The sequence below is a fragment of the Neophocaena asiaeorientalis genome, unplaced genomic scaffold (assembly GCF_003031525.2).
Source record: "Neophocaena asiaeorientalis asiaeorientalis breed wild unplaced genomic scaffold, Neophocaena_asiaeorientalis_V1.1 scaffold508, whole genome shotgun sequence".
Lineage (NCBI taxonomy): Eukaryota > Metazoa > Chordata > Mammalia > Artiodactyla > Phocoenidae > Neophocaena > Neophocaena asiaeorientalis.
Window position 1 is genome coordinate 1,548,418 of NW_020172179.1, and position 15,701 is coordinate 1,564,118.

General features: G+C 37.7%; 1 protein-coding gene across 1 annotated transcript in view; it reads right to left on the reverse strand.

Moving 5' to 3' along the window:
- The window catches only part of COG5 (component of oligomeric golgi complex 5), a 269,636-nt gene that overhangs the window by 87,383 nt on the left and 166,552 nt on the right, over nucleotides 1-15,701 (reverse strand). Inside the window, exon 11 of the mRNA XM_024761085.1 lies at nucleotides 13,547-13,628. Within this exon, the coding sequence (XP_024616853.1) occupies nucleotides 13,547-13,628 (82 nt within the window). The remainder of the gene's footprint in view (nucleotides 1-13,546; nucleotides 13,629-15,701) is intronic.

Sequence of the window (15,701 nt, forward strand, 5' to 3'; positions counted from 1 at the left end):
CTTTTTTCATTTGCATGGAGTATCTTGTTCCAACACCTCACTTTCAGTCTGCACATGTCCCTAGGTCTGAAGTGGGTCTCTTGTAGACAGCATATATATATGGGTCTTGTTTTGCATCCATTCAGCCAATCTATGCCTTTTGTTTGGAGCATATTTAATCCATTTACATTTAAGGTAATAATCGTTATGTATGTCCCTATTACCATTTTCTTAATTGTTTTGGGTTTGTTATTGTAGGTCTTTTCCTTGTCTTGTGTTTCCTGTCTAGAGAAGTTCCTTTAGCATTTGTTGTAAAGCTTGTTTGGTGGTGCTGAATTCTCTTCATTTTTGCTTGTCTGTAAAGGTTTTAATTTCTCCATCAAATCTGAATGAGATCCTTGCTGGGGAGAGTAATCTTGGTTGTAGGTTTTTCCCTTCATCACTTTAAACATGTCCTGCCACTCCCTTCTGGCTTGCCAAGTTTCTGTTGAAAGATGAGCTGTTAATCTTATGGGGATTCCCTTGTATGTTATTTGTTGCTTTTCCCTTGCTGCTTTTAGTATGTTTTCTTTGTATTTAATTTTTGATAGTTTGATTAATATGTGTCTTGGAGTGTTTCTCCTTGGATTTAGTCTGTATGGGACTCTCTGTGCTTCCTGGACTTGATTAACTATTTCCTTTCCTATATTATGGAATTTTTCAAGTATAATCTCTTCAAATATTTTATCAGTCCCTTTCTTTTTCTCTTCTTCTCTGGGACCCCTATAATTCAAATGTTGGTGTGTTTAATGTTGTCCCAGAGGTCTCTGAGACTGTCCTGAATTCTTTTCATTCTTTCTCGTTTACTGCGCTCTGTGGTAGTTACTTCCACTATTTTACCTTCCAGGTCACTTATCTGTTCTTCTGCCTCAGTTATTCTGCTATTAATTCCTTCTTGAGTATTTTTAATTTCATTTACTGTGTTGTTCATCATTGTCTGTTTGCTCTTTAGTTCTTCTAGGTCCTTGTTAAATGTTTCTTGTATTTTCTCCATTCTATTTCCAAGATTTTGGATCATCTTGTCTATCATTAGTCTGAATTCTTTTTCAAGTAGAGTGCCTATTTCCTCTTCATTTGTTTGGTCTGGTGGGTTTTTACTTTGCTCCTTCATCTGCTGTGTATTTCTCTGTCTTCTCATTTTGTTTAACATACTGTGTTTGGGGTCTCCTTTTTGCAGGCTGCAGGTTTATAGGTCCTACTGTATTTGGTGTCTGCCCTCAGTGGGTAAGGTTGGTTCAGTGGGTTGTGTAGGTTTCCTGGTGGAGTGGACTGGTGCTTGTGTTCTGGTGGATGAGGCTGGATCTTGTCTTTCTGTAGGCAGGACCACATCTGGTGGTGTGTTTTGGGGTGTCTGTGAACTTAGTATGATTTTAGGCAGTGTCTCGGCTAATGGGTGGGGTTGCGTTCCTGTCTTGCTAGTTGTTTGGCATAGGGCTATAAAAAATCATTACTGTGGGGCTTCCCTGGTGGCGCAGTGGTTGAGAGTCCGCCTGCCGATGCGGGGGACACGGGTTCGTGCCCTGGTCCAGGAAGATCCCACATGCCGCGGAGCGGCTGGGCCCGTGAGCTACGGCCGCTGAGCCTGTGCGTCCGGAGTCTGTGCTCCGCAACAGGAGAGGCCACAACAGTGAGAGACCCGCATACCACAAAAAAAATAAATAATAATAATAATTACTGTGTTTAAAAGTAAAGTAGTCATAAAATAGATAAACAACAAGGACCTACTACTGCTGTATAGCACAGGGAACAATATTCAATACCTTGTAATAACCTATAATGGAAAAGAATCTGAAAAAGAATATATATATATTCAGTTATATACATATAACCGAATCACTTTGCTGTAGACCTGAAAGTAACACAACCTTATAATTTAAATATACTTCAATTTAAAAAAGAGGTTTTAAAAAAAAGAAAGTAAAGTAGTCAAATGAGTAAAGTAAAAAGTCAAATGAAAGACTGCCTCTCTGTGTGGTTATGCCACCAACTGGACACATTATTGCATTAATATTTTACTTTTAATTTTTAGTAATTTCTTCTTTCATTTTAATTTTGTTTTATAACTATATAAAATATTTATATAAGTTCAAAACTAAATCTCCACAACAAAGTATACTCATAGAAGTCTAGGTTCCATCCCTGTCCTCTCCTATGTATTCTTCACACACTCCCTCCCCCAACTACTGGTAGCCATTTTGTTCTGGATTTTATGGTTTATCCTTCTATTCCTTAAAAATATGGGCCAAGGGCTTCCCTGGTGGTGCAGTGGTTGGGAGTCCGCCTGCCGATGCAGGGGACGTGGGTTCATGCCCCAGTCCAGGAAGATCCCATTGTGCCGCAGAGCGGCTGGGCCCGTGAGCCGTGCCCGCTGAGCCTGCACTCCACAACGGGAGAGGCCACAACAGTGAGAGGCCCACGTACCGCAAAAAAAAGAAAATGTGCCAAAATGTGTATTTACTTATACCACTCCCTTTCTTATTAGCACACTGTAGACATATTTCTCTATAACTTGGAGATTGCTCCATAGTAGTATAAAAAGAGATTCCTCATTCCTTCTTTTTTCTTTCTCATTACTTTTTATAGTTGCATGGCATTCCATTCTATGGATGCACCATAGTTTGTTTACCTAATCCCCTAGTGATGAACATTTGGGCTGCTTTTAGTTTTTTTTCCAAATAATGATGCAATGAACAGCCTTGTGAATATATCTCTTCATGCTTTTCCTAGTGCATTTATGGAATAGATCTTAGAAGTAGAGTTGCCGAGTAAAAAAGCAACTGCTTACATAATTTTGTTAGATACTTATATACTTTGTTAGGTAATTTTGTTAGAAACTCCCCTCTATAAGGTTTGTATGCTAATTAGCATTGCATTAGAGTGACTATTTTCTCATAAGTTTGCCATGTGTTATCAAACTTTTTTTACTTTTTTGCTAGTTTGATAGATGAGAAATGGTGTTTCTGTATACTTTTATTTTGCATCTTTCTATTTATAGGTGACACTGAGCATCTTTTACAAATGCTTAAGAGATACCTACACTTTTTTTGGTAGGGTTGTTGGCCTTTTTCTTCTTATTTTAGAAGCTTTTTATATATTAGTGATACTAACTCCTTTTCTTTGATATAAGTTATAAATATTTTTCTAGTTTGTCATTGTCATTTTATTTTGCTTAAGGGTTTCTTTGCCATGTAAATTTTTTAACATAATCAAATTATCAATCTTTTCATCACTGCTTCTGGATATTAAATCAGAGAAGCTGCTTGTTCACTTGTGTTTCTTCTGGCACTTGAATGGTTCCATATTTCACATTTAATTCTTTGATCCACTAGGAATTTACCCTGCTATGTGAGTAAAGTGGGGATTTTTTTTCTCTTAGCTCTTTTTATCTCAATCTCCTCTTCAACTCTAAGCACTTTATTCATTTCCATAACTACTGGATCACTTTTATCCATTCAACAAATCTCCTTGGAAGATTTAATTAAATATCTTAGTCTCATATTTGCTTTCTTCTTTTACCTCAGTGAAAACTGCTTCATAGTTTATAACTAATGATATAAAATGCTCACTGTAAAAAATCAAATAAAGGCATAAGGAAAAAAGTAAATGTTACCTGGTATCCTATTATCCTACAATAATCATGCTAACATTTTTTCACCATGCTTCTGAGTCCCTGTTTATCATATATATATACTGTTGTTTGTGTTCTAAAAGTACTTCATATTTTAGGGTCTCATTTACCTTATAAGTGCTTACTATTTTTTTAACGAGAAGTATTTTTATTTGACAGTTTGGTTTTCTCCTCAGATTTTCTAATACTTAAAGCCTTTAATATTAACACTTTAGGGATCCATTTCAACAGGATGTTTATTTTGTATTAAGCACTGCGCTATGTGATAGGAATGTAATATGGAATATAAGTACACAGAGACGCTTTCTCTAGAGCCTAATGGGAGATACAGCGAGGCAAGGAGGTGAGCCAGTACAATGCAGTGGGGTAAGGACTGAAACTGGGAACATGTCAGAGTTTTGTGGGAGCAGATAGAGGATATCATACCCATATTTGAGTGTGTGTATGGGGAAGGAGGCATCAAGGAACACTTTATTTCTAAAGTGAGAATGGAAAGATGAGTGTGACTTTTCCAGATGAACAGGGGATATAGACATGTGTTTCAGGTATTTGTAAATACTGAGAAAAAGGAGGATGATTCATTCAGGAACAAAAGCTCAAGAACAGAAATTTAAAAAATTAAAAAGGAAAGTAATGATTGCTAAAGAGAGGAAGGGACCAGAGAAGTCAGGTTGGGACTGTATCCTGAGAGTAACAGGGGTAAGAAGAGTGGAAGAAGAGTTGTTAAGACCAGTGCTCCCATCTTAACAACTAAAGAAGCCAGAGATATTGTTTAAAATTCAAGCTTGCCCCATACAGAGAACCTCTGCTGGACAAGAGGGAAACTGGAAAAGCTTTCAGTGGTTCATGGAACTGAACTGACAATTTTTAAACTTAAACATTCTCAACCCAAGCATCCTATGGAAGATTTACTTAGTTATGCAGTTGCAGGGAAGCTGGAGAACTAGGTCTAAGCTTCAAAAAGCACAGGTCAAAATATCCTTCATATTTCTGGAAACATATCTTAGGAAACAAAGACCACCTGGGGGGAGAGAACATGCTACCAACAGAGGCAGGTCTTCCTTCCCATGAAGACATTCACCAGATTGTGCAGTTTCATGTGGCGGGAGGCTAAAGAGCTTGTCTGAAAGCCACTGTAGGACAGAGAAAGATAACCTCAATATTTCAGGGCTAAGGCGACAAAGACTCTCCAACTTCTCAATTAAAGGCCTGGGAGAAGCATGCCTTAAAAAAGGGGAGGGGCTTCCCTGGTGGCGCAGTGGTTGAGGGTCCGCCTGCCAATGCGGGGGACGCGGGTTCATGCCCCGGTCCGGGAGGATCCCGCATGCTGCGGAGCGGCTGGGCCCGTGGGCCATGGCTGCTGGGCCTGTGCGTCCGGAGCCTGTGCTCCGCGGCGGGAGAGGCCACAACAGTGAGAGGCCTGCGTACCGCAAAAAACAAAAAAAAACAGAAAAAAAAGGGGGGAGAATTAGAGATATACTGAGTCCTATTAAAACTGCAACTACCCCAAACCAACCCAATCCTAGAGTGAACTGAAATGGTCATACAAAGGGAGAGAAAAGAAACCAACAAAATACTTCATAATATGCAAATAAAATCCTATGAATCAGTAAGACATACAATTCTATAGAAAATCAACAGACGTGTAAAAGAGCATATGCCAATGGTCAATATATATATGGAAAAATGAATAATATCATTAATCATAAAGGAAATAAAAATTAAAGCTACAATGTGATTTGACTGAACATCCACCAGAACGGATAGAACAAAAAACAGAAAATAGCAAGTGATGCAAGGCTGTGGACAAACTGGGACTCTCATATACTATCAATGGGAGTTTAAATTGGCACAGTGACACTGGAAAACTTTTTGGCAGTGTCTACTAAAGCTGAACATATGCATACTCTATCACCTACTATATTCATTTCCTATAGCTGCCGTAACGAGTCACCACAAACTTGGGGGCTTAAAACAATATGTGTCTTATCTTGCAGTTCTGGAGGTCAGAAGTACAAATTTGGTCTCACTAAATCAAAATCAAGGTGTCAGCAGAGCTACTTTCCTTCTGGAGGTTCTAAGGGAGTTTCTACTTGACCTTTTCACCTACCTCCATTCCTTGGCTTGTGGTCCCCTTCTAGCAGTTACGTCACTCCGATCACTGTTTCCACGATTACATCTCCTCTTCTGACTCTGCTACCGCCCTCTTACCCTTCTAAGGCCCTTGATGACTACACCGGGCCCACTCAGAAGATCCAGGATAATCTCTCCATCTCAAGATCTTTAAATTATATCTGCAAAATCCATTCTGCCATGTAAGGTAACACATGCAAATTTCTGGGAGGGCTATTATTCTGTCTACCACACCTACCTATTTTCCATTCCTGGGTTTATTCCCAATAAAAAAGGACAGAATTGTCACAGGTAGCATAGCTCAAAATGGGAAACCACCCAAATACCCATCTATAATATGGTGGATAAAATATAATGTGGCATATTGACCGAATGGTTTATTTTACAACATTGGGAATGACCTACAAGGACATGCAAAACATGGAGGACTCTTAGAAACATGGAGCGAGAGACGTCAGAAAACAAGCACAAGATTAAAACTGGATGATTTTATCTGCATAAAATAGCAATAATTGGGCTTCCCTGGTGGCGCAGTGGTTAAGAATCCACCTGCCAATGCAGGAGACACGGGTTTGAGCCCTGGTACAGGAAGATCCCACATGCTGTGGAGCAACTAAGCCCGTGTGCCACAACTACTGAGCCTGCTCTCTAGAGCCCGTGAGACACAACTACTGTAGCCCACACACCTAGAGCCCGTGCTCCTCAACAAGAGAAGCCACTGCAATAAGAAGCCTGCACACCGCAACGAAAGATTGGTTCCTGCTCTCCGCAACTAGAGAAAAGCTCGCATGCAGCAACAAAGACCCACCACAGTCAAAAATAAAATAAATGAATAAAAATAAATAAATGAATTATTGCTCGTTTAAATAGCAATAATTAAAGCAAAAAAAAAAAAACCCCATCTCTACCATCAGAAATTAGTGGTTACTCTTCTTAGGAGAAGAAGAGGCAGAAACTAGAAGGGGGCATGAGGGGAGCCTCTGGATTCAGGTAATATTCTGTTTCTTGATCTTGATGCTGTTCTTGATCTTGGTAACACAGCTATATTGAGATTTGAAATATTCATTTAGGTATATAAGTATGATACACATACCTTTTCTTTATGAATACAGTTGGCCCTTGAACAACACGGGTTTGAGCTGTGTGGGTCCACATACATGTGGATTTTTCAATAGTAAATACTACAGTACTACACAATCTGCAGTTGGCTGAATCTGCAGCTGTGGAACCACAGATCTGGAGAGCCAACCATAGTGATACATGGATTTTTGACTGCACAAAACGTTGGTCCTCCTAACCCCCATGCTGTTCAACGGTCAACTGTATTATACTTTAATGAAAGATTTTTTTTTTTTGTGGTACACGGGCCTCTCACTGTTGTGGCCTCTCCCGTTGCGGAGCACAGGCTCCGGACACGCAGGCTCAGCGGCCATGGCTCACGGGCCCAGCCGCTCTGCAGCATGTGGGATCTTCCCGGACCGGGGCACGAACCCGTGTCCCCTGCATCGGCAGGTGAACTCTTAACCAATGCGCCACCAGGGAAGCCCCAATGAATGATTTTTAAAAAAAGAAGTCAATGAAAGACTTTTCAAGTCTTTTAAGATTTTTGCAGTTTTATTTAGATATAATTAACTTATAACATTTATTAATATGTACAACATAATGATTTGATATATGTGCAAGATTTTATCAGAGAATTATATGATCAAATTTGTCCTGTCAAAGAAAGTTTCTAAAAAGTTGCTTGATGACTAGACTTAATTTCTGCCAGGTTATACAAACTTTCAGTACTTTTAAAAAACACTCCTCTCAAGTTCTCAAATCTAGAGACTTCTCTTTTTCAGCAAGCTCCAAGTTTTCTTCTTTATGTGCTACATGGTGCTCAGGATGGTCCCTTGTAAACTCATTAGAGCTCTGTAGCAAAAGAATACTTCAGGGGCTTCCCTGGTGGCACAGTGGTTGAGAGTCCGCCTGCCGATGCAAGGGACACAAGTTCGTGCCCCGGTCCGGGAAGATCCCACATGCCGCAGAGCGGCTGGGCCCGTGAGCCATGGCTGCTGAGCCTGCATGTCCGGAGCCTGTGCCCCACAAAGGGAGAGGCCACAATAGTGAGAGGCCCATGTACCGCAAAAAAAAAAAAGAATTCTTCAGTTGCAGGGATCAAAATTCTAAAAGGTACTTAAAATGAGGGTGTGAGATCTATCTCCTAAGTATATATATTTAAGTTGTACATTAACTTTTAGGAAATGCATCACAGGGACTTCCCTGGTGGTGCAGTGGTTAAGAATCTGCCTGCCAACACAGGGGACACAGGTTCAATCCCTGGTCCAGGAAGATCCCACATGCTGCGGAGCAACTAAGCCCATGTGCCACAACTACTGAGTCTGTGCTCTAGAGCCGGCGAGCCACAACTACTGAGCCCACGTGCCTCAACTATTGAAGCCCTCACGCCTAGAGCCTGTGCTCTGCAATAAGAGAAGCCACTGCAATGAGGAGCCCATGCACTGCAATGAAGAGTAGTCTCGGCTCACCGCAACTAGAGAAAGCCTGTGCACCACAACGAAGACCCAATGCAGCCAAGAAAAAAAAGAAATGCATCACAGTAAAATCTCATTTAACATGGACACCATTCTAACATTTTTTTTAAATCTACACTAAAGTATTATAATTGTATAGCTTGTTTATCTCCCTATTTCAAAGGAAGAGTGGACTCCCAATTTATCACTGTATCTTTAAAAAGGTAAAGATAATGAGTTTTAGCATATATTTTAAGTCTTAAAGCTTTCTATATCTTCTAACGTGCCTATCTCCTAAAGCGTTTCTCTTATTCACACTTGATTTTCCAAAGCACTACAGATATATACCATGTAGCTTTCTTAACTGTATGAATCAACTCCTTGAGTTGCTTAAGAGTTTTGATAGATTAATATTGCACAAAGGGTTTTAAATTTTTAAAACAGATTTACTTGCCAGAACATTTTAAGCATATTTCAAAAAATGTTTTTAAGTGCTTATGCTATTATAAAAGGGCACTGGCATCTTTTCTTCCTTGCTTCCTTCCTCTTTTTCTTTCGTCCTTCCTTCCAGTCAACAAGCATTTATTGAAGCCTTACTGTGTGCTAGGTACACTTTTAGCCATTGAAGATACTACTACCATGACCAATGTCTTATGGGGAATTAAATTCTAGTGGGAGGAGGGAAGAGTTCAGACTAAATAAATAAATAGTGTGTTAGTAAGTGATGAGAGCTATGGAGAAAACTAAGGGGGATAAGACATTCTGGGAAAATCACATTATAAAGAAGAATTGTGAAGTCATTTCAGAGTTCAAAATGGTAATGTTTATTTTGCTTGTTTCTATTGAGACTTGAAAAATATATGTATCATAAGCCAACAGGTTGGTGAACAAACATTATTATCTGGAAACTACGATGAGAAATAACAGACATAAAGCTTAGAAATCATCTTGGAAATAACTATCAGCCACAGATAATTAAAGCAGCACATTTCCTATAGAAGCTATTCTGAATATTCACAGTGACAAGTTCAGGCCCCTTTCCTTTTAAATAAAGTAAATTCACTGTCAAACCCCTAGATTATATTTTATTATATCTAATAGAACTTATTTTTTTAAGCATGAACATTTAAAATCAGAAGGAACATGTTTCTAAGTAGGAAATTTTTCCTTTAGATATTTTCTGCCAAATATTACTTACTTAACACAATCTGTTACACTGTATATAATCTTCAACTCTGCAGATGATTGTATCTCCTTTATATTGCCTGTCTATAATTTTAAACAATTACTACAGTATACTCCAGGGACTATATGTGCTATATAAATGGACTCTGTCTCTTTCTCCAGCCTTGAAGCTGGGCAAATGCAGACCTTGTAGGCCTGTAGGGTGCAGCCCAACAGGTTCTCAGGTGTTTATCACTTTATTTTAATTTTGTAGTATTTTTCCTCAAGGAAAGGATTAGAGAGAATATACCTCTTCCTCACACGAGACTGGGAGGAGTGCCTGTTCCTGAAAGCCAAACTAAAAAACCTCACAATTCACAGAGTATCTGGTAGAGTCTAGCCTCCGTAGTGGGAAATAATTAGCTCTAGACTAAACACTGCTCAGGTTTCGCCAATAAATCTAAAAAGCAAGACTCAAAGGAACCAAATTATTTTTTAGTAACTTGACAGTACCCTAGAGTAAGAATACTTAACAGGAAGACAAAAGTATCTAGTACTAAACAAGGTAAAATTCATGTGTGATACTGAATCACAAATTATCAAACATGCAAAAAAGTAGGAAAAAATATCAATGAGGAAGAAGAAGAAAATTCAATCAACCAGACCCAGAACTGACAGAGAGGACTGAATTAGAGACAAGGGCATTTCCATTCCAGTCGCACTCCCTAGAGTTATACTCTCTTAATATCTGTGTGATTTGTTGGGATGAAGTTTACCTTATACAATTTCTACTAAAAATGTGCTAAATCAACCAACAGTAAACAATATTGGGAGATGTAATGGTTAAAGGTTTGAAGTATTTCAAGTATCCTAAGGTTATTTCTTTGGTATGCTCCTACCACATTGAGAGAAAAAAATATTCAAAATGCCAATTAAGTTTACTCATTAAAGAAAGAAAATAAAATACTGTCTACAGGGCTTCCCTGGTGGCGCAGTGGTTAAGAATCTGCCTGCCAATGCAGGGGACATGGGTTCAAGCCCTGGTCCTGGAAGATCCCACATGCCGTGGAGCAACTAAGCCCGTGTGCCACAACTACTGAGCCTGTGCTCTAGAGCTCAGGAGCCACAACTACTGAGCCTGTGTGCCACAACTACTGAAGCCCGTGCACCTAGAGTCCGTGCTCTGCAACAAGAGAAGCCACCGCAATGAGAAGCCCCCGCAATGAGAAGCCCGCACACCGCAACAAAGAGTAGCTCCTGCTCGCTGCAACTAGAGAAAGCACACATGCAGCAACCAAGACCCAACGCAGCCAAAAATAAATTAATTAAATAAATAAAATTTTAAAAGAAAGAGAGTAGGAATATACCAATCTAAAAAAAATAAAATAAAATACTGTCTACAACAACTCCAAGGCTTTGAAGTGATAAAGTAAAATTTTAATGAATGCTTGAAAACAGCAACAATGAGCTTTTACATTGCTTTCTTTTATTCTAAAAACTGAGGTTTTAATGAATTTTGTAATTATGCTTATATATTTCGTAGGTCAGTTTACATCTTTGTGTTTTCCTACTGGTATGTGAGTAAATGTATTCCACAACTGGCTTATAGTGTGAAAGTTAAATATTAAAGAAAACTTCATCATAACTGGTTTCATGAAAAACCATTACTTTCATACATGGAGTACGAAACTATTCAAAGGCTGTATTTATATAATACTATATTTGAATATTTGAAAAACTACCTCCTAAAACTGATAAATCAGACATTTTTCAAAACTAAAAACTTTCGTCATTTGGAAGATACTGTTAAGAAAATGTAAAGGCAAACCACAGACAGGGTACTATATTTGTAAAACATACATCTGAGAAAGGACTTGGCAGATATATAAGGATATTTTAAGACTCAATAATAAGAGAATAAGCTAAGAAAATTAAATAAAACTAAAAAGTCAGTCACTTTGATGAACACTTAACCAAAGAAGATATACAGATGGGAAATAAACCTACGAAAATCTAGTCATTACTAGTCTTTAGGCTAGTGAAGTTTTATTAAAAACACAATGAAAGTTCACTGAACACTCACAAGAATGGCTAAAATTAAAATGACAGGGCTTCCCTGGTGGCACAGTGGTTGGGAGTCCGCCTGCCGATGCAGGGAACGCGGGTTCGTGTCCCGGTCTGGGAGGATCCCACATGCCGCGGAGCGGCTGGGCCCGTGGGCCATGGCCTCTGGGCCCGTGCGTCCGGAGCCTGTGCTCCGCGTCGGGAGGGGCCGCAGCGGTGAGAGGCCCGTGTACCGCAAAAAAAAAGACGACAGTATCATGGATTGATGAAAATGTAGAAGAATTACCATACATTGTTGATGGGGATGAAAAATGGTACATCTATCTTGGGAAACAGTTCAGCAGTTTTTTAAAGTTAAACATATACTTATCAAATGATCAGGAAATTCCACTCTACGTGTTTACCCAAGAGAATTAAGACACATGTCTACAAAAGACCTGTATGTAAATGACTGTAGTAGCTTTATTCATAATAACCCCAAACTGTAATAAACCAGTTATTCCCCCAACTGGAGAATAGATAAATTGTGTATACCTACACAATGAAATTCTAATCAGCAATAAAAAGAAATGGACTACTGGTACATGCAACAACATGAATAAACCTTAAAATAACTACGTTGCTATACAAGAACTCATACTGCATGATTCCAGTTTTATGAAAATCTAGGAAAAGCTAACTTATACAGACAGAAAGCTTATCATTAGCTGCCAGGAGCCAAGAGGTAGGAATAGGAGATTAACTATAAGAGTACATTAGGGACATGGGGGTGGGGTGTTGGGGATAGAAATGTTCTATATCTTTTTTTTTTTTGCGGTACGCGGGCCCCTCACCGCTGTGGCCTCTCCCGTTGTGGAGCACAGGCTCCGGACGTGCAGGCTCAGCAGCCATGGCTCACGGGCATGGCTCTCTGCGGCATGTGGGATCCACTCCGACTGGGGCACGAACCCGCGTCCCCTGCATCGGCAGGCAGACTCTCAACCACTGCGCCACCAGGGAAGCCCTGTTCTATATCTTACTTGTGATGGTAGTTATAAGGATGTAAACAACTGTCAAAAATTCATAGAATTTTCTGCTCAAAGTTGGTGAATTTTATATATGTAAATTACATCTCAAAAAAGCTGCCCAAAACAGATACCTAAAGCAGGGAGAAGCACAGTATTCTTTGAGTAGGGTGATTTGTAGAAGTAAATAGAATGAATCTGTCCTAAATAAACCCTCTGCTTAAGTTCTGTCTGGGCACACACAAATGAAGACCTTCTCTGTGGTCACTGCCTTGCTGCACACTCCTTTAGAAGTAGAAGTAGGGAAGCAAGGCAGTGTGGTTAATTCATTCTGGAGTTGTCAGGGACTAAATAATGTTTACATTACTAGGTACTTTCAGTAAATGTGAATAACAACTACGTACAAACTCTCAAAACACTTTTAAAAGGCCTAGGTACATTCAATGCTCTTACATTCAGTGATTAGACAAAAACACTTATATGATATTAGCTAGTTTGTATACTTCATTGTTTAGAACTACCCTGTGCCATTATTTCATGACAAAAACAAACTAAGAAAAATTTGTTGGATTATATTTGGTTAAGCAACTTTTAATTCATGATGTGGGTATTTCAGCTGTTCATTCATCAAATCTTCATTTTAACAATAAAGGAAAAGCTATAAGGTCTCTGCCTTTTAATATCTCTTTGTTAGGAATTAAAATACTCTACAAGCTTTAACTAAATTCTTCAACATCAATCACCCTTTACATAGGAAAAATTCAGGTTCGTCTGACTGAATTATGGAGAATTAACTTATTCTTCTGGAACATTTTATTTCACATCCTAAGTATTTTAAAAGTGTAAAAAAAGAATTTATTGCTTATATAACTGAATATATAGGTAACATAAGAAATGACAATTAGCCAGGAGTTTTTAAAAGATGTTTTATAAACTAATAGAGCAAAACTTCTTGATATTAAATTTTAAAGTAACTGAAAAACTGTGAAATCAACTTGCAAAATAAATACTGCACTTACAGTTTGTTGCTGTCTGAAACTGAGAAGAAAGTGCCTGAGTAACTGAATTCCAAAACGTGTATAAAATTTCAGCGTGTCCATCCTATGACCCAAAAAAAGGGGATGTATTATTTTTTTTAAATTACAATGGATAAGACATAGCATCGAAAAAGTATTAAAAATGTATTTAAGTCTATCAAACAACGGAATTAAGTAACTAAGTAGAAATATATAGATGAGTCAAATCATGTCTCATGTCATCATCCTTCTCTGCTACATACTTCGCTGTGTGAGCTTGGGCAAGTTGCTAAATCATTCTGTGCCTCCCTGCGCTCTGTAAAATGGAGATAACAGTACCCACACTGCAGGATTATTACAAGGATTTTAAAAGTTTATTAAAGTAAACTCTTGGGACAGTTCTTGGCATATAATAAATCTTCAGTGAATGTTATTATTATTATAATTATTATCATCATTTTATATACAGAAGGCAATTTTTGTTACCATAAGAAAATGAAGAACAAGCATGCTTAGACCAAGAGTGACCACCAAGATATAATTCACCAGTTACGAAAGAGAACTGCCTGAAGTACAGACACAATTTTGGTTTTGTTTTTTTAAGTCACAGGAATTCCTATTACTCAGCTTAGCAGGATACTGTCACTCAACTATTAATACATATTTTAGAAAGTAATTACTAAAACGAAAAGATAAATATTAGTTTAAGTGTCATTTGTTAAAACCGGACAAAGTATTTTAATACTGTTAAAAGAAAATGACACTTACAGAAATTTTACCAAGCTCTTTAAGGCACTTCTACATGTGTGATAATATTATATCAAATTGCCGTTATTCTATTTTTGAAGTACAACAATGCCAATTACACATGGTTCACCCTAGTAACATAAATATGTATAATGTTCAAATATGACTACTGTCATAAAAAAGAATAATTAGGGGCTTCCCTGGTGGCGCAGTGGTTGCGAGTCCGCCTGCCGATGCAGGGGACGTGGGTTAATTCATTCATTCTGCTTTAGTTTTGTACTTGCAAAGAATGAAATTCTACTTTTCAAGGTTATAAGAAAGAAAATGAGCAATGAAAAATACTGATTTCTCATTTTTATGCCTATGCACATATCTATTTTCCTTGTTATTTGCTTCTTTAATAAGTTTTGTTTTGAATTCAAATGGGTATTGTGTATCATAAAAAGGCAAATCAAATAATTGCTAATTTCTTATGCAGTGATCACAAAATAGATTCAGATTACCAAGATTTTATGCAATATGTGTATTGTATATCATACACTTTAAAGTGGATGTTTTTCCAACAAGGACCTACAGCACAGAGAACTATATTCAATATCTTGTAATAACTTGTAATGGGAAAGAATCTGAAAAAGTATATACATATATAAATAAATGAGTCACTTTGCTGTACTGAAACTAACACAACATTGTTAATCAATTATACTTTAGTAAAAAAAAATAAAGTGAATGTTTTTCATCATATTAAAGAACCATTTTAATACATCACGTTAACAAAATGAAGGACAAAACCACATGATTATCTCAACTGATGCACAAAAACGCATTTGACAAAATTCAACACTTTCATGATAAAACCACTCAACAAGCTAGGAACAAGCTAGGTAATTACCTCAATATATTAAAGGTCATATATGAAAAGTCTACAGATAACAACATAATGGTAAAAATCTGAAAGATGTCTAAGATGCAGGAAATTTGGTGACTATATATGCTTCTACATACACACACATACATACACTTTAAAAAGTAAACTTGGGTCAATCTTGCTTAAGCATACAAATACAAAATTCTCACATATAATAGCAAATTGATTTCAGTATTTGAATTATCTACCTCAACAAGTAGGATTTATGTCAGCAAGGTACCTATCATTAAATATTAGGAAATATATTAATATAAGAGCCCAATGTCTCCAGAAGGAAATCTACAGGATCATTTAGCTGAGTTAATAAAAGGCAATTAACACCCTTTAATTAACAAAATAATACCCAGTCCTCATATGTTTTAAGTTCATAGAAAACAACGCATGAAATGATTCTTATACTTTTAAAATTATGATAAAAATCACAGAATTTACCATCTTTACTGCTTTTAAGTGTACAGCAGTGTTAATTCTATGTACCTTGAT